The sequence below is a fragment of the Phocoena phocoena genome, chromosome 11 (assembly GCF_963924675.1).
Source record: "Phocoena phocoena chromosome 11, mPhoPho1.1, whole genome shotgun sequence".
Taxonomy (NCBI): Eukaryota; Metazoa; Chordata; class Mammalia; order Artiodactyla; family Phocoenidae; genus Phocoena; species Phocoena phocoena.
The window spans coordinates 47,041,597-47,062,155 of NC_089229.1; the positions used below are offsets into that span (position 1 = coordinate 47,041,597).

Genomic DNA, 20,559 nt, shown 5'->3' on the forward strand with positions numbered 1-20,559 from the left:
CAGCACTTAATTCTTCCTATTCAAAGAAAGTTACTGACATGTCAGAAAGAGCAAGAAAGGAGAGATCAACCAAAACCACAGGGATCCAGACACCCCTTCCCCCACCCACACACGTCAGTTGTTTTGGGAACATGTGTGTCTGTCTCTTAGCCATACAAAAATCCTGGAAAGCTCTCATCAACTCACACCCCAATCCCATGACCACTCCTCTTCCCCCACCCTCCTCTGTTTACAAGTTTAGAATGTCATGGCGCTCTTTGGGGCTCATAGAGGCTGGTCCACTGTTGTAAAGTGATGAGCTCAAGGCCAAAATAGAAAGACTGTTTTGTGGCTGGGGATCAAACTCAGGGCTGTGTGTCTTTGAGATTCTCATCATGCAAACCGAAGTTTTCTGGGTTTCAAACACTGTAAAGCAACCACTTGGAAAGGATTCAAAAGCTGAATGTTATAGATTTAAGGCTTAGTTCATAGAGTTTAAAGGCATACACACTGGTATAAAACACACTGGTAAAGGTAAGTATATAGTCAGTTTAAGAATACTCTAATACCATTATATAATGGTGTATAAATCACTTAACTCTAGCATAAAGGTTAAAGGACAAAAGTATTAAAAATAACTATAGCTTCAATAATCTGTTATTGGTACACACATAAAAAGAGGTAAATTATGACACCAAAAGCATAAAACATGGGGTGGGGGGGGGAGTAAAAGGGAAGTTTTGTATGTGATCAAAGTTAAATTGTTATTGGCCTAAAATAGACTGTTAAATCTATAAAATATTTTATGTAAGCCTCATGGTAATCACAAAGCAAAACCTACAGTAGATACACAAAAGGTAAAGAGAAGAGAATCAAAGCATAACACTACAAAAATCACTGATTCACAAACGAAGACAGCAAAGAAGGAAGAAAAGAACAAATGAACTACAAAACAGCTAGAAAACAATAAGATGAGCATTTAAAGAATTAATACAAATCTTTCTCAAACTCCTCCAAAAAATGGAAACTCCATCCACTACAAACTCATTTTAAAAGGCCATCATTACCCTGATACCAAGGCAAGATAAGAATACTACAAGAAGAGACAATTACAGGTCAATATCCCTGATGAACATACATGCAAAAGTCTTCAACAAAATATTAGCAAACTGAATTCAACAATACATTAAAAGAATCATATGTCATGATCAAGAAGGATTTATTCCTGGGATACAAGAATGGCTCAATATATGCAAATCAATCAATGTGATACACTCCACTAACAAAATGAAGGATAAAAATTATATGGTCATTTCAATAGATGGAGAAAAAGATTTTGACAAAATTTGACATCCTTTCATGATGAAAACTCTCAACAAATTAAGTATAGATAAAATATACCTGAACATAATAGAAGCCATATATGACAAGACCACAACTAACATGTACACTTAATGATGAAAAGCTGAAAGCTTTTCCTCTAAGGTCAAGAACAAGACAAGACATGCCCACTCTCCCTGTTTCTATTCAGCACAGTACTGGAAGTCCTAGACAGAGCAACTAGACAATAAAAAGAAATAAAAGGCATCCAATTTGGGAAGGAAAAAGTAAGACTGTTTCTGTTGAAGATGATATCTTGGATACAGAAAATCCTAAAGACGCCATCAAAAAATAGAACTAATAAGTGAATTCAGTAAAGTTGTAGGATGAAAAATCAACTTACAGAAATAAGCTAGTTTCCATACACTAATAATGAACAATTTGAAAAAGAAATAAAGAATCCCATTTACAATAGCATTCAAAACAATGAAAAATACTTAGGGATAAATTTAACCAATGAGGTGAAACATCTGTACACTGAAAATTATTAGACATTGGTGAAAGAAATGATGAAGACACAAATAAATGGAAAAATATCCTGTGCTCTTGGATTGGAAGAATTAACATTGTTAGCATGTCCATCCTACTCAAAGCCATCTATAGATCCAACGCAATCTCTGTTAAAATTCCAATGGCATTTTTCACAGAACTAGAAAAACTAATCATAAAATTGGTACAGAACAACAAAAGATCCCAAATATTCAAAGCAATTCTGAGAAAGAACAAGGCTGGAGGCATCACACTTCCTGATTTCAAACTATAATACAAAGCAGCTATCATAATCAAAACAGTATGGTACTGGCATAAGAACAGATACATAGACCAATGGAACAAAACTGAGAGCCCAGAAATAAACACACACATACAGTCAATTAATATTTGACAAGGAAGTCAAGAATACTCAATGGGGAAAAGATATTTTCCTCACTAAATGGTGTTGGGAAAATCTGATATTTACATGCAAAAGAAATTGGACCTCTATCTTACACCACTTACAAAAATTGACTCAAAATGTGTTAAAGACTTAAATGTAAAACGTAAAATTGTAAAACTCCTTGAAGAAAACATAGGGAAATATCTCCTTGTCTTGGCAACCATATTTTGGACAAGACCAAAAGTACAATCCACGAAAGCAAACAAACAAACAGAAGTGGGACTACATCAAACCAAAACTTCTGTGTAGCAAAAGAAATAACCAACAAAAGTAAAAGGCAATCTACTGAATGGGAGAAAATACTTGCAAGCCATATACCTGATAAGGGTTTAATATTCAAAATATATAAGGAATGCGTACAACTCAATAGCAATAAACAAATATTCCAGTTTAAAAACGGGCAGAAAACCTGAATAAATATTTTTCCAAAGAAGACATACAAATGGGCAACATGTACAAGAAAAGACACTCAACATTACTAATCATCAGGGAAATGCAAATAAAAACCACAATGAGATATCACCTCACACCTGTTAGGATGGCTATTATCAAAAAGACAAGAGATAACAAGGATCTGGAAAAAAGGGAATCCTTCTGTTGGTGGGAATGTAAATTGGCATAGGCACCACGGCGAACAGCTTGGAAGTTATACAAAAGTTAAAAATAGAACTACCATATGAATATGATCCAGCAACCCCATATCTGGGTATATGTCCAAAGGAAATGATATCACTATCTCAAAGAAATATCTGCACCCCCATGTTCGTTACAGCATTATTCACAATAACCAAGATATGGAAATAACCTAAGTGTCCATCAGTGGACGGATGAAGAAAGAGTGTGTGTGTGTATATATATATATACATATGTATTATTCAGCTATGATAATGAAGGACATTCTGCCATTTGTGACAACATGGATGGACCTCGAAGGTGTCATACTAAGTGAAATACGTGAGACACAGAAATATAAGTACTGTATAATATCACTTATATGTGGAAACAGAATAGATTGGTGGTTGCCAAAGGTTGAGATAGTGGGGGAAATGAGGAAATGTTGGTCAAAATGTACAAACTCAGTTTAGGATGAATAAATTCTGGGGATCTAATGTGCAGCATTGTGACTATAATTAACAATACTATATTATATACTTGAAAGTTGGTAAGAAAGTAAATCTTAAATGTTCTCACCACACACACACACAAAATGTAATTATATGAGGCGATGTGTATGTCAACTAACCTTATTGTGGTACTCATTTTGCAATATATAAGTTTATCAAATCATCACATTGTACACCTTAAACTTACCCTGTGCTGTATGTCAATTTTATCTCAACAAAGCTAAAAAAATGTAGCTGTATGGGAGGAGAGTTTAAATAAAACAAGATTGGACGTGAATTAATAACTGGAATCTGAGTGAAATGTATAAATGTGTTTCATTACTATTCTCTCTTATTTTGTATATGTTTGAAATTTTTCATTAAAAATGTTAAAAAAATAAGGGCTTCCCTGGTGGCGCAGTGGTTGAGAGTCCACCTGCCGATGCAGAGGACGTGGGTTTGTGCCCCGGTCGGGGAAGATCCCACATGCCGCGGAGTGGCTGGGCCCGTGAGCCGTGGCCGCTGAGCCTGCGCGTACAGCAAAAAAAAAAAAAAAAAAAAAAAAAAAGTTAAAAAATAAATCACAAAACAAAAACAAAGCAAAAAAAAAAATCTCTTGACACAAGCTGTTCTAAATTTTCTAATTCTGGTATAGATTTTCCTTATAAATTTGTTTTATAAAAATAAGGCAGAAATCATGAAGATAAGAATGACTTTCTATGGTTGTAAATCATAGTAAATGTCATATGACTATTTACTGTGTTTAGTAGAAAGCCTTATAGTAGAATTATAACTGTAATATTTAGAGTCGGTCACATGGTCAGTCGATGTCCACCCAGCAGTCCAGCACAGGTTCCCAGCCATCATCTCTGACTCCTTTCCCCACAGGAAATCCATCACACAGTGCTGTCAGTTCAACATCCTAAATCTCCTGAATCTACCTACTTCTCTCCATCCTCACTGGCACTACCGTACCTAATAATATTTTTAATTTTTCTTGGCAACTGGCTCCCTTTTTTCCTCCCTCTTTTAAAAAAATGTTTGCTTGATACAGTAATTTGTGATTTAGCTCAAACCAAAGCAGACAGTGGAGAATGATATTAATGTCCCCTCTAAACCACAGTCAGTTCTTTCTGCCATGTCTCCCCATAGGACTTTTAATGCTGCTAATGGCATAGAAGCAACCGCTGCAATTGTCCAGTTATGTGTCAATAATGATGAAAAGCCAGCTCTGATTTCTGCAACTCAAATATGCCAACACCATACATCTTCCCAGTAGATTCAACGGGCAAGAAGATAATTCATGTGTTTTCCTATCTAAGAGGAAACAGAGGTGGAGAGGGAATTTACTACTACCTTCCTGATAGTAATGATGGCCCTGACTTTATGGATCCAATCGGAGGTTACCAAAAAAATTAATTTCTAGGACATGTTATTGGGATTGCTTCTTATTAAAAGACTTCTGATTTCTTGTCCTCTATCATCACAGTAAAGTCAGTACAAATATGTTCAAAAACATAATCTAGAGTTTTCTGAAAATAACCTTTTCAATGCAAGTGGTGAGGTCTCCATGGGTTCATTTTAACCACAAATGTGCACCTAGATGCCTCAGGAACTTTTTCTAAGTGTCCAACTTGCAGATAGAGGTTCGTATTCGTTAGGACAGAGAAGGGCATAAGGCTGGGGCATTTTGAAAAGCTTCCCCATCTGACACCCACTGTTGGTTAAGAACTATTTTATAATTGAATCTAATTTAATTAATCAACTCTGTCCAGTTATTATTAACCATTTCAAATGGAATCCACTACCTCAACTAAAATGCAGCTTTATAATTGTGATGTAAAAATGGTTAAACCAGCTTGCCACCAAAAATTGCTCATGAGATTGGGTTTGGGGGCAGTGGCAACTGCTTCAAATCACATGCGAATTTTCACCCACTGTTTAAAAGACTTGCTTTGGGGTGAGGGGACTTATGGACAGCGTGAGCATATTTTTTGAAAGGACACGTAGGGCAGTTTGGCAAGTATAAGTGCACAGGAAAACAGGGAGGTGTTTGTGAAATCAGAGACATTATTTAGCTTAAAGTGTGTCTCTGTTGAAGACTCTCCTTTCACATAGCCCCCTTCACACGCTGTGCTCTAATCATATTGAACCTTGTGCCAGTCACAGAACACGGATCATGTATCCCCTCGTCTCTGCCTGCTCCCTCTGCCTAAACCAGCTGTCCTCCCTCTCCGCCCACCTTCCTTTTACTTGGTGTCATGTTTACCAGTGTTATAAACCCCTGGAGACAGGGCCGGCCTCTTGTCCACAGTAGATTCTCCAGCACAGGGCAGTAACACAGGACAGACTTGAAGATTAAATGAGTGAATATTCTCACAGTGGTGATGCATGCCCTGAGGCACTCATAACCTTGCTCTCTGGTGAAACTGAAGAAAGTGGCCAAACGTCCAGTTTATTTTTTTTACCTGAGGTTTTTCTCAGAAAAGCAAAGTCTATATTCCAAATTCCCTTTCCACGTTAGGAAATGCAGCTGAATTAAGGAAAGAAACACTAGTGTTCAACATCCTCAGTGCGATGGGCTAGTGACTCTCTTGTAACCAGCCACGTGGCCTCCACTGATGGAAACAGATGACCGTCCCTTCAGTTCCCCTTCATCGCCTAGGAAACACTTAGACTCTGTAGAAGGCAGTTTGCAAGCTCCTGGGTCCCTTGCAGGACTGACGATAAATGAGCCCCAATGCTGGGGAGCAGCCAGGCAGTGGACTTGATTTCTCCTCTCTTTGGGAACTACAGCTTGTCCTCTGTCCAAAAACAGAGTAAGGGTAACAAAGCCTGAGAGCAAAGAATGCTTTGAGAAGTTGAAATAGGCTCTTCTTTCTTTTCCAGTGAGAGTCACAGACTTGAAAATCTCTCCTTGTGGCATCTGATGTTGCATGGACTGATGTTTTTATGATAAAATCATGGGACTAAAACAGCCTGTAATTGAGTATTATGAAAGTGATTGTCAAAGGGAGAAAAATGGTCTTTTAGCCAATGGGTGTGCCTGGCAATTGTTTAGGCTTTGGATAAACTCAGCTTTAGATCTTTGTCCAAGAGTGTACAAAGCTCACCAGGCCTTGACATGGATTTAAAAAAAAAACTAGAATCCTCAAACCAGAAAAGCAGGCTGCCGAGATGGTGTAGGAGCTCAGACTTCAGCTGAACTTCCCACAGATCCCTGGAGGTGAGCTTTCCCTCCCATGCAGAGTTCTCTTGCAAAGAAGACAACTCCTGGGCTCATTTCCCTGGATGTTGTATTTTGACCTCTGCCTTAAATGGGGAGAGCACAAGTTCATAAAACTGTTTCAAATTATGTGTTTTAATTGTTGCCCTTTGTTTGCTTTAGAACTCTTGCTTAATTTTTGTTATCTCAGTTTAAACATAATTTTCTGTGGAAGGGCTTGAGTCCTTTGACTGAGGCAAGTTTCCAGTTGAACACATGGCACTGTTTATTGTAATTCTTTGATTTCTTCTCTTTCTGGGTGACCAATGAGCTCCTTTTGAGGGCAGTGTCTTAGGGCCAACTCAGTACCTGGCACACGTAGCTCAATATTCAGCTAATGAACAGAATCAATAGTTCTTTATCAAGCACTTATGATGTGCTAACCACTGTCTTAAGTACAGGGAGAAAACAATTAGATAAGGTAGACAGGATCTCTGCCCTCATAGAGCATGTTTCCTAGTGGGGAGACTGGCCAAGAGCAAGTGAACCAGAAGTATATGATATAGTTTTAAGTTGTAATTGGCACCAGGAAGGAAACCATTGAAAGAGAAAATAATTGTTACTATCTTAAGCCATTGCTATAGATTTGGTCTATTTTATCTTTGAGAGCACTGGGAAAAAATAAAATAACAGCATCAAGTGGAAAAGTATATTCTCATCCTGAAAAAGGTAACCCAATGGAAAACTGGGCCAAACAATTCATATAAGGAGAAATCTAAAGAGCTAACATAAGAAAGAGATGCACAACTTAGTTACTCATCAGAGAAAGACAAATTAAAACAGTAAGATACCACTTTACCCCAATTAGAATTGAAAAATTTAGAAAGTCTGATAATGTCAGGTGTTGATGAGGATACAGAGAAGCAGTCAACCTCATGTGCTGCTGTTATGAGTTGGGGCTGACCAACAATCTGACAGCATTTCATAGAATTAAGGCTGTGTGTATCCTATACCCCACCTCCAGTATGCGTGCCAGAGAAAACCTCCCACAGGTTCACAAGGAGGCCTGTGTGAGAACGTTCATCACTGCACAGTTGTGGTCAGCAGAGTTGGAAGAGGCCATCACTCGAGGAAGAGAACGTAAGGACATATGCCAAGGAATTCCACGTATCAGACTCCGAGCAGATGTATATAATTCAAAGAAATTTAAAACAGATTCAAAAACAACACTAATAATGTTCCAGAAAGGCTGACTATCCAAGGATATATATGAAACACATTAGCGTGGCTGCCATCGTTGTGGGGAGTTGGATGGAAGAGGAAATGAGAATGCAGAGAAGAAAAAATATAATGAAGAAAAAGAGCAGTACAAAGAAGAGGGTAGTACCTCCACTCTAAAGTTCCAATAATAAAGAGGAAAGAGGAAAATCTACTGGAGGAAAAAAAAAAAAAATGAAAGGGATTTCACATCTTGAGAGCTACCACTCTAGTCCAAAGTTTATTTACTTACTCTCAGTGATCTTACTCAGTTTGAGTAGCTTGAAGGCAGTGACTCTGAATATCTGAGACCAAGCTCAGTAGACTGGGAACTTCATGGATGAAGCCCAAGGGAACTAAACTATACCTACAGGGAGGAAGCAGTTCTGACCTAGTGGCCAGATTTCACAGATGAAGAAAAGTCAGCATCATCAGAAAGGGACTGAAGTATCCTTAAAGACTTTATAAGAAATTACTAAAAAAAACAGTCTCTTTGAAAACTTTGGCATAAGTTCAGCCATTTTAACCTAATTCCACTTTGGTAAATAAAATGTGAAATTCCAGGTACTCAGTCAGTGAAGGCCTGAATAAACGGGGCTATCTGATTTTCAAAGCATTGCCATCATCTTCTGACACAATATTTAAATTGCAGTTTTAGATGTCTGGAACAATTATTCTTTTCCCAACATTTTATTACTAAAATTTCCAAGCATACAGAAAAGTTTTTAAAAAATTGTAGAGTAAATGACCATATACCCCCCCACGTAAATTCCACAATTAGCATAGTGCTCTATTTCCTTGATCACACGTCTCTCCATCTGTCCATCCATCAACCCATCTTGTTTAAATGCATGGAAAAAAATAAATAGCAATTACTTTTTAAGAAGACATAACTTTAAGAAAGAAATTTTCCAAGAAAACAATAAATGGCATATTTCTCTCTAAAATTTAGAAACAAGAGAATTTTCTCCCTGCTCCCAGTGTAAGAAGTTCCTGGGAAAGATGATGATCTACAAACAGGTGATCAGTTGTTAAAATATCCAGGGTTGGTTTTAATAGCATATTAACTCTAATCCTTCGGCTTGGAGTCAAATCAATCAGTGAGTGCAACGGGGAATACTAACCTCCTGTGGGGAACATCACTGCAACTAATGAACGAATTTTATTTCCTCTCTTGATGAGAAAAGAAGGGACTTTTAAACTAACTGCTGAGTAGGACCTTTAAAAAAAACCCATTTCGATTCTGGGCTGGCTATATGAACTTAAACTAATATAATTTTTTATAACTCAGTTTTTCTATATTTAAAAGTGAAAAATAGTATTTGTCACTCTATAAAAAAAAATAAGTCATTTCACAGACACCCAAAGTGGTGGTATCTTTGAGCGGTGACACCCAAAGTGGTGGTATCTTTGAGCGGCACCTGAAAAAAATTTATTAACGATGAACCATTTATCAGTTATACTGTGTTGTGGACCTAAGAGTTGTGGTCCTAAGAAGATCTGCATTAAAAAAAATTCATTAATGAAAGCAACCGCTTCATTGGGGGAAAAAGTGATTAGGGTAGAATTCCAACTCACCACACTAAAGTTAGTTTACCGTAGAACTGTAAAGAATAAAATAATTTGTTTTGAATAGCTTTAAAGATGACCTTATAATCCCCCAAACTGGCTGAGCCAAGTTCTGGACAAACTTTTATCTGATGCTGAAATTCATGCTCTTAAACTGGTGTGCCATGTACGATCAGGGAATTTTTAATCATCAAAGAGATTTTGGTGAGGTTCATTTTCCTCCCATCTCCTCCATCTCCTCCCCATTTCCTTATCGATCCTCTCTGCCCACTTGGCTTTTTGACACTGTGTTTGCCCCATGTTCTCCTCCTACCTTCACCCAATCCTTCAGCCTTCCCAGGGCCTCTCTTTCTCCTATAGACCCTCCTGGAAGTGTTCTGCTGTCTTTAGCTCTCTTTGTTTCTCATCCTATATGAACTCGAGCGCCTGCTGGGCCAGGCAGGTAACAGGAAGCAGAGGGCTTCCCTGGTGGTGCAGTGGTTAAGAATCCGCCTGCCAATGCAGGGGACATGGGTTCAAGCCCTGGTCCAGGAAGATCCTGATCCCACATGCCACGGAGCAGCTAAGCCCGAGCACCACAACTACTGAGCCTGTGCTCTAGAGCCCATGCGCCACAACTACTGACGCCCACGTGTGTAGAGCCCGTGCTCCACAACAAGAGAAGCCATGACAATGAGAAGCTCACGCACCGCAAGGAAGAGTAGCCCTCGCTCACTGCAACTAGAGAAAGCCCACGCGCAGCAATGAAGACCCAACGCGCCAAAAATAAATAAATTAAATAAATAAATGAAAAAAAACAAAACAGGAAGCAGAGATGTGAGGCTGCCGAAGCCCCTCTGGGGGCGTCGCTTCTCAGCACCACGTCACCAGATCTGATGTTTCAAGGGAACTGGAAATCCAAAATTTGTGTGAAGATCTCCTAATTTTTAAAGGTAAGCAACACATTTGAAAATTTTTAAAACACTGTGAGGGAAAAACGTCTGCAGGCCAGACTGGGCCACAGGCTTCCCATCTGTGACCTGCGTCCATGACCTTTTCCTTATGAATTAATATCTTCACCCCTGTCTGTAGCTCCCCCTTGACCCCCAACTTCTCTCTCATGTTCCACACTCCCAGTCACCTCTGGATGTTTTCATCTGAATGTTCAGCTGACATCTCAAACTCGAAACTGAGCCCATCTTTTCCCCTAGAAAACCACTTCTCCTTCAAACTCCCTTATGTTGATAGAACCACGTCTCTTCCTTTCACTGAGATTCAAACAGTCATGCATTAACGTAAAGTCTTATTGAGAACCCACGAGGTATCAGATACTGTTCTAAACAACACAGGATTGACAAGACACATTCTCTGACCTCAAGAAGCTCACAGTCCAGTGGAGGAGATACCAAATAGAGAATGACAACACAATGTGATGGATACTCTAGAAGCTGTCTATCCAGAGGCCTAAGGCAGTGTGAGGACAGGAGCAATCCAGGCATCACGGAATTCATTAACTCAATCAACCAAGATATGCTGAATTCCTCCAGTACTCTAAGCCCTGGGGTTAACACCTCATATAAAGTATTGGAGGTACAGTTTTGAAAAATATAGAAGATTTTTTGTTCTCATACAACTACCCAGGGAGACTGGCAAAAAACAAGTAGGCAAATAAACAAGATCATTTCACTTAGGGACAGAAGTCTCCAGGCTGCTGTGAGCAAGTTTGCAGTGTATCCCCTGCACAGAGACCCAGATGAGGGGGAGGACGAGGTCTGCGCCAGCCAGAGGGAGCTCCTTTTTCTAATTACTGCAAAGGCACTCTACACCCTCGTGGTGGCCCTGGATCTTACAAAGTGAAATCGAGTGCCATGGAGACTCTTTTAGACAAGGTGGTCAGGGAAGGTCTTGCTTTGCAATCCAAATGATGAGATCATCTGAAGGGAGAGTCTTCGTGGCAGAGAACAATCAACAGAACAGCTCGAGGCAGAAACAAACTTGGAGTGTGAGGAACAGAAAAAAGGCTGGCGGGGGAGGAGCTAGGAACAAGACTGTGCGCGCACAGACGCATCATATTCTGAAGGTGTCTGGGGGTTGGGGGTTGTGAGTGTTAGGAAATGAGTCAGAAAGAGAAGATTCCACCCAGATTGTGGAGGGTTATAATAATAAGCCAGTGAAGAGCCAAAACTGGGAAAGGGAGATTATAGGATCAGAGATTCGTTTTGTTTTGTTTTGTTTTTAAGGAAAATGATCCTACCGGCAGCTAGCAGGTCAGTTAGGAGGTTGTTATAATAGCTAGGGATAAAAATGGAGAAAATAAAGAGAATAAAGAAGGAATGTGATATACAAGAGATAGTACCTAAGTAAGAACAGCAGGACTTGTCTAACTGGACCCCGTGGATGAGAAAAAGGAAGGCTAGGGAGGCCTCTTGTGATGCTCTCCCCACTGCCGCCAGCTACACCCTCAGTCCCCACAGTCCACCAATGTCTCCCTTCCCTTGTCTCTCAATCTCCCCCCTTCCTTTCCATCTGACAACACTTGCCTAGTCTCCAGACGGCCTCTCTCCTTCCTCTGAACTGATGCGGCACTTGATGCATCCCACAGATTTATTACGTCTCACGTTGTAACTTAGAGCATTATTTCTTGTGTACCTGTCACATCATCCTGCTTAGACTGTCAGCTACTTGAAGATAGGAACCAAGTGTTATTTACCCTTTCATGACTCAAATAGACAATCCCTGCCGTATTATGGTTACAGGAAAAATAGAATCAATGAGTAAAAAGTAGCCACATACTAAGTTATGGCAGGGTGGCTTGTGACATGCAGTCTTAAAAACACGCACATACAGATTATTCAAGGCTAGTGAATGATAAGATGAACCTCATCTTTACGTAGACTCGGTTGTGAATTTGTTTAAGGCAGTTCTTACATTTACTGTGTGCATTTTTCTTACACCAAGTACACCTAATAATAATGCTCAGGAAATGTAACCACCTGTTCCCAAATAATCACAGAAACAAATTTTTAAAGTTGCCAAGTAAAGAGATAGATGAACACGCCAAAAAGCAGAGCCCCAGTGGTCGAATGCAGGAGGAGACGATGGTGTCCACTCTAAGGCCCCCTTGCTCTCAGTATCAGCCCCGAGTCCTTTCACTCTACCTCCCCTGGCTGAGCTTTCACTGGGCCACGCGAACCATGAGAAATTTATGAGAAGCAGTAAATCACCCTGTATAAGAGAAGTTTATCTTTCAAGGTCATTTCTCCTGTTAAGAAGAGAAAAAAGTGGCTTGTACCAACTTTGGCCGACATCTCTGATCTCCAGCATTCGCTGGTTGTATGGACAGCCTGTAAAGATCCAGCCATTCTCTTTCCTATTTCGGCACCACGTTGCAAAGTACGTGTGGAAATGATACAGCAGTCACGGAGCACAACATTTTAACATTTCCATGTTCTAGTTTGCATTTTAGCTTCAATGAGAATTTCTTTATAAAAAAAGAGACATTTGGGGGAAGAGAACTGGAGTGCAGAGGGAGAGACTATCTTAATTGGATCTTCACCTGTTACTATAGCACACAAAGCCTGGGAAATCCTAGCGAAGGTCTTGAAAACCAACAGCCCTGGGCGTGGCAATCAAGGTTGCCATGGCGCCCACGTGAATAAGGAAGAGTCCGGGAAAGCAAGAGGTTATCTGTACATCTTTCTTATCAGTTAACAAAGAGCACAGGACAACAGGAGCCACATACCCTGCGTTCTTAATGAGAGAATAAAGGGTATTCTGGGAAGTACTTATAATGTAGAAGAGGGATATTCCACAGTGTTGAGGATTAAACCAGCAACTGAAGTCTATCCACAGAAGTGAGCCAAAGAAGAAAGCCTGCCTTCGGAGTATGGAGGTGTGGCCTTAGTGACGTCACCATAGATTGTATCACTACAAGATCCTGTTACTAAGAGAATCGCCCCTTTTCCATTCTGGACTCCTGTCAGTTTTACTTATTTATAAACTCAGTGCCCCCTTGGCATGGATTGCTCCTCAGGTGATGAATGAACCTGGCTGCCTGGAACGGGAATGCCACGCCCCGCTTTCCCAGGTCTCTGCACTTGGCTTCCTAGGCATGAACTTCGGGTGTAACCTCCCCTGGGAAAGTGAGGGGTTGGCCCTCGGAACTCCTGTTGCTAATCATCTTGACTGTCTCCCTTCAACTCACCTGGGAACGGGAAAACACTGGGCCAGGGGAGAACTAATTATTTTGCTCAACAGTGACAGTCCTAAGGCCCCGGGCAGGCGTTACCTACACAGGAAACGTAGAAATCTCTTTCCTGAGTGTTCTAGGGAAGGGCCACACCCAGAAGTGATACAGCTGCTACCAGATGAAACCCCAAGAGCCCCACCTTGGCTGCCTGGTGACACACTCCCAAGGCCGTACCCTGAGGCTGACAGCTGTGCCTCTGCTCTTTTCTCTCAACCTAGGAGGCTTATGAAAATGCAAGAGAGTGAGGGTGACTTTATTTTACAGATACCTCTGAATATATCTTATATTTTAGTATATATAAAATAGTTTATATTTTAAACAAATTACATAAAAAAAACTTGTGTTTTATTATTAAAAATAAATTTCTGGGGAATTCCCTGGTGGTCCGGTGGTTAGGACTCGGCGTGCTCAGTGCTGGGGCCCAAGTTCGATCCCTGGTCAGGGAACTAAGATCCCACCCGCTGCATGTCATGGCCAAAACAATTATTTTAGTTAAAAAAAGATAAATTTCTGATGGTAACAACTCTCAAGTGAAGTGATAGCCTCGCTGTGAGAGACCAAAGAATTTCTTCTGTGGACGATGTGGTCCTGGGAGACAGGAGGAAGTAACTTGACTTCCGCCACTTGGCCCTTGCGGCCCAGTGAGCAGGCCATCCGGCGCTGTTATCGAAGTATTTGTTGTCCAAGAGCTTGTAGGCAGAAGACTGTGGAAGGGCCCAACATGAAGACATACCCGCTACCTGGCTACCCAAAGTGTGCCTTCCTGACCAGCAGGACTGGCAAAATTGGCTTCACCTGGAGACTGGTCAGAAATTCAGGATCTCAGGTCTCACTCCATTCTTGCTTAACCAGAATCTGCATTTTAATAACTCCCTTACTGATTCGTGTACACTTTGAAGTTTGGGAAGTACTTCCCCGAGGAACTGACAAATTATGAATTAGTCTCCACTCAAACATCTCTACCTACTGCCCTGAAATCCCCATGCCTGTCAGCCTTCCCTCCAGCATCAAATATAATAATGTGACATAAAGCAAATCAGCCGCAGAGTGAATTTGCAAACCTCGCAAAACATGCAGGGTTTCACAGAATTAATAGACGTGATCTCAGAGAGCCGCTCAAGTCACAACCAAAGCATCCTCAAGCGAGGAAACGGCAGGCTTAGACTCCTTAACAAGCGAAGAGGAAATATCTACGAGGATGGTGACATTCCTTCAAAAGAGAATGATCTGAACATCAAAGAATTCTGACAGGCCCCTGAGGAAAAACGATGAGGCTCATGAATATCTTTGTAAAAATGACCCACTTTATGATTGTGCTGCGAAAGCTAAACATATAGTTTTGTTGAAAAACTATGCTGCAAAAAAAAATAATAATTCAACACTTCACTCAGTCTTCAATCATTTCTAAGGAGGAGCACATTGTTTTAATTATAACTTAAATGATATTATGTGAGAGAAATGACACTTTCATAAGTTTCAGTTCCATTTTTCAAGACAAAGTCTAATCGGAACTGGCTGTCACTATTTCTCCTGTTGTCTGGTCCTTGTTTGAAGGGCACTTGTGCTCAGTGGACTGTCCCAGGGCCAGTGTTCCTCCCACAGGACTCACTGGACTCCAGTGCTTACTGCTGCATAGTCCTTTTTCCTTTTTCCCTTATGAGACTCCTTTTTGGTACCTAGGACCAGTGTGGGATAACTGATACCTACTTACTCCACAACTCAGTGAAGAATTCTTTTTTACTGTCCCGTTTCCCGGTTGGATGTTCCGTGCATTGTGATACCACAGAAGGGGAATTCGCCCATGCGGTTAGAGCTCTAGGGTAGGTATCTGTTCAGGGTTACCTTATCCACCATGAGGAAGTTCTCCAGCGTCTCTCCGTTTTCACAGGTGACATGGCCAACCTCCCTCACGGCTCTGGGCAGGATCTCTCGCACCTCCTGGGCGATCATCCCTAGACACAAACACTCCAACAGGTTTTGTCAGGAAAAGACCTTTCTGGAGAAAATCCTCCCAGGCCTACCTCAGAATGGGAACCCTGACAACTACACAGGATGCCTCTGCGAATAGATGCTTATCCCCCCTCAGCATTTGATCTACGAGGCATTTAAAAAGCAAAGGAGGAATTTGGAGCCAAGGACCACTAGAGGATTAAAAGAGGGAGTGTTGTTTTCTCCACTCTTTCTTGAGACTCCGAGCCGAATGTTGGAAGGGGTTAAGTACCTTCAGATCCCTGTACGTAGACATGAGGCTAGGGCACGGGCTTGATTCTCTTTCTTTTTCTGCAGGAGGACCCTGCCCTCTAAATGGTCCTTTTTTTCTTTAGAATTCCTGGACTGGAGTATGAACATCACTCTGCACTTCTCTGACCCGGACCTGCCTGTCCCTCCACCTTCCCTCTCTATCCCGATGCTGCCCAGTGCTGCCTGTCATACAGCTTGTGCTGCCATCCGCCCCTCGGCCCTCATCCCACGAGCAAGAGGCCTCCAGTGAAAGGAGACAATGTGTTCCAAATCCTCCACCAGTACCTTAGGGGGCAGGAGTGGGGATGGGGCTGTTGAGGAAAGATCACAGAAATTTCTTTAACTTTTCCTGCTCTGGTGATTATGGCTTTCACAGACGACAAGTTAGACCGACAGGATGTCGTCAAGTGCCCTAGCATACAGCCTCCAGATGAAGAGGGAATTAGAACGTTAACAGCTGACAATATAAAATTAAGAAGGGAGCTGTGTGTGTACCTGTTTGACGGGCAGCGTTTATTCCCATCGCAGATGCGAATTCAGGCTTGTAGTCGTATTCGACGATCCTCATTTGGGCTATTCTTCTCAGCTGTTCATTTGTGTCAACCTAATTTAAGAAGATCAGATTTCACCCGCTTAGATATTTGCTATTCGAATCAAGGCCCAGAGTGACCCAGAGAGATGAAGAATGTTGGGAATGGGATTGTCCTTTCCTCTTGCCCAAACTATTTTAAGAGAAATTTATGTTTTTCTCCTCCAAGAAGCAAGTTTCAAGGTTCATGTGGGCGACTTCCATCCACTGACTTATAAACTGAGCCAGAGTTTATATGGCTAAATTACAGGGCAAAACCTCCCTCATTCATTACTCTGGCCTCACTTCTGTCCACTGAGAGCTGAACCGTCCTTCTGGAATGGGGGTTGATCACCTTGGAGAGAAACAATTTCTGTCCAGGATGGCAAGGTATCATTTCCAATTGAGCATGCAATATAAGCAGCTAAGAAATACAGGCTGACCTTGTGTTTATAAATTAAAAATGCAGTGCTTAGTTTAAGTAACAACCTATTAAGAATGGGTACACCGTACATCATTGAATTGCTTATGGACATCTTGCTGGAGAAAATTGTTTCAAGTGGCAGTTTGCTAGCCTGGATTACCCATCTGCTGGTCCCTCAGAATCCAGGCTACATTCCTACAGATGGCTTCTCCCCCAGACCACCCTGGTCAGCGATGGTGTCCTCCTTGGAGCCAGCCACTCTTACAGGTAGTTAAAAGCACTCCCACTGTCACTGCAAGTTCCTCAAAAAAAATTTCACTGGGTCCCAGCAAAATGATAACACTAAAGACAATATAGTGGATTTTTCCTAAAGCTAAATGTGCTGATTCAAAGCCTTCCCTTTTGAGGTTTTTTTTTTTTTTTTAATGAATTCATGGTAATAGCATGATTGATTTTTTTTAACGACCTTATTCCACAAGTAAAAAGTTGGCAGTCCTATGTGGGTCCTTAAATTTTCTTTTAGAGAACATAACTGGATTATGAAACCAGTGGTCTCTTGGCAATTAAAAATATACTGCCTGGACATTCATCCATATGTTGGAGCAACCAGAAATGCATTTCTGTTGTTTTAAGAAACCCTTGCTTTGGCCCTGAAGCCCTCCCTGGATCCACTCTGTCAAGTGAGCAGGAAAGTTCCTCCAATATCATAAAGGTTCTCTTTCCTTCACCAGTTTGGTGGGTTATCAAATGTTGTGACTTTGTGCTTACCTGGATAAATGGACTAACTTTACTTCAGGTACTTGTTGGGGAGTCTAATTTTGAGCTCACTGCTGTTTTGATCATTGCTGTTATCAAAAGCTTGGTTCAGTTCTTTCATTCATTGCTTCATTTGACTAATATTTACCAATCACCTTCAACATACCAGGCACTACCCTGAGTGTTGGAACTTCAAAATGATTGCCTTTTTAAAGTTCATGGTCTAGACAGGAAAACAGACTCATCCCCTAAGATTATATTACAATGTGAGAAATGCAGGGTGATGATGGAGTTATGAACAGAGAATCATGGCAACGCCAAGGAAGCACCTAAAAGATTATCAGGGGACCGTAAAAGAAGGCTTCCCAGAGATGGTGAAGCCCAACCGAGATCTCGGCTTGTTTCAGTTCTCAAACACGCTCTGCCCCTTTCACTACAAGGCCCTTGCTCAGGGCATTTCCCTGCCTCAGAAGCTCTTCCCTTCCACTCCTCTACCTCCACCTCTCCCCATTTAAAACACCTCTTCACCAGAGAAGGATTGCTTGACCTCCAAGACTAGGAAGTTTCCCTCTGCCTTATGTGCTAATGGCACCCCTTCTTTTCCTTTATAGCATTAATCAAAGTTATCACCAGACAACTAGTGAGTCACTTTTATTATCTGTCTTCTCCTACAGAATAAACACCCCATGAGGGCAAGGACATATTTGAGGCCATGATTTTCTGTTCGTCACCACATCACCGGTTTCTAGCACCATTCCTTGCATGTAGTAGGTGCTTAACTAATATTTATAAAATAAATTAATAACTTTAAGATAGGAGTTAGTCAGGGAAAGATGAAGGGTGGGGAAGAGGGTGGAAAGGGTAAGACTAAGATAAGGATGCTGGGCAGAAAGAACACCATAAGCCAAGTCCTGAGGCAGCAAATCCCCTGAATTATGCCTGCACAACCAAGGCAGGGTTTGGCGTGACTAGACTGTAAAGATCAAGATCAGAGCAGGGAGGGCCTTGCAGGCCATGCTAGGAAGGAACAGTCACAATCTCATATTGCCCTGTGCATACACCTGTCACTCTGAGCTCCTACATTCATTCAACAAATATTTAATGAGTAGCTACTATGTGCCAAATACTATGCCAGGCCCTGGAGATTCAATGAGTTTTTCTTATTTGGAGCTTAAATTTTAATGAAAGTTCCTTTCCTGAGGGTGAGGCCTGTGTTTTGTTTGTCTTAGGACCTGCATAGTGCCTAGCACAGTGTCTGACAGGTAACAGGCACCCAAACTTTGAATGAAGGAAAGAAGGAATGAAAGAATGGAGGTAGTGAAATGGCAGAACAATCCCTGATGCTAACAGAATCGAAGGCAGGGGGTCAGTCAGGAGCTGGCTAGTCTGGCCTTGCACTAGCCAGGCCCTGCCCTATTCCCCACTCCCTGCACTCTGGGGGTCCCGTGCCCACTTGCCTGCTTCTCATTATCCCCTTGGTTCCTGCATGAGGCCCCATCAGAGACCAAAGCAGAGGCAGTGTCAGTTCCTTTGCTGCAAGGGGAAAGCAGAGGAGGATGTGCCCTTCACTCCAACTGTCCAGGCTACACAGAGGGAAAATGACCCCTGCTGTCTAAGTTGGATCCTTGACTGCATTTTCCCCAAAGACATATTCCTAGACATAGCAGTTAGGTTCGCTAGTACTACCACCACTATATTTCAGACAGATTTTTGGCCACACAAAATTCTGAGGGTTGGCTTGGGGACCTAAACACCTGTAACAATCTTTTTCTAAGGAAATGCTCTTGTGATTTCTAATGCTGTGTTGTAGACTTTCCAAAGCTAAATATAAACTGCTTGTATTGCATGCTCCCCATGGCCTGTACTCTTGGCCCAGGAAAAACACTTGAGGCAAGGACTGTGCCTCCTTGTAATCCTCTACTAAGAACTGTACGAAGGCCACGACTCAACACCATGCCTTGCTCATCAATGTGTGCTGAGTAAGAGGGGAGGAAGTGAATTTGGGTGTCTAATCTGATCTTGCCCACAGCAATTTTGGAAAGTTTTGACCATGAATGCAAAGGGCCATCGCTGTCATGCTGCCTCACACCCAAGGTTTCTGTATCTTAACTCAAGCCTTTCACCGCAGAGAAGACATTGTAGACCGTGAACTCCAGTCCGTTCAGGAAGGGATATCTCATTACCCATGGCCCGCAGCCCGGACTATCAGTCTCCCATCAGGAGCAGCTTGAATGGCACTGGCTCACCCTGAACTTCTGCATTTGGCTCGTGGCCCTGAGGGGAGACTGCATGTTTGACTTTCTTGAGCTCTTCACACATTTGTCTTTAACTAGTTTACTGCTGGTGCGCTTGGGAGAAATTACCTTTGAGCATTTCACCTTAACTGATCTTTTTTCCCCTGCCTTTTCTTTTTAGCCGTTTGCTGCCTTATTTTCAGCCTTCACCACAGAATTTGGTGCATTCAACGTTCAACTTCCTTTTTTTTGCATTGACGTTGCTGTTCTTCACGCCCCTTTGGTTTGCAGCATACCCTTTTCACCCTAATTTTTGCTTGTAAAAGCTGCATTTCCTCTCCAGTCTATCATCACCTCTGTAAACACCAAGTCTGGGTAAGTGAAACTGCTCTTCCCCGAAGCTGACCTCATTTCCCAGGGCCTCCGTTTCACAGGTTTCAGTCATATCTGCTTTATTGTCTCTGTGTCTTAGATGTGTGTCCAGATGAGCCCCAGAGATCTTCTCCAGGCCTCTCCACGCAGAGTGCTTGTGTGCTTAATATCTGCAAAGCCACGTTCGCTGCCTTGAGCGAGGAGACGCAGAGTCAGACACGGCCGCAACGGATGTTCATCCTCCCAACACGGTATCAGGCAACATGTTTGGCCACTACAGTTGTCTCACAGCAGCTAATTCAGAAGCCA

General features: G+C 41.8%; 1 protein-coding gene across 1 annotated transcript in view; it reads right to left on the reverse strand.

Annotated features, from left to right (window-relative positions):
- MYRFL (myelin regulatory factor like) overlaps positions 1-20,559 on the reverse strand; it is a 114,327-nt gene that overhangs the window by 22,478 nt on the left and 71,290 nt on the right. Inside the window, exons 12-13 of the mRNA XM_065888160.1 lie at positions 16,392-16,500; positions 15,498-15,607 (exon numbers count right to left, since the gene is read on the reverse strand). Coding sequence (XP_065744232.1) covers positions 15,498-15,607; positions 16,392-16,500 — 219 coding nt within the window. The remainder of the gene's footprint in view (positions 1-15,497; positions 15,608-16,391; positions 16,501-20,559) is intronic.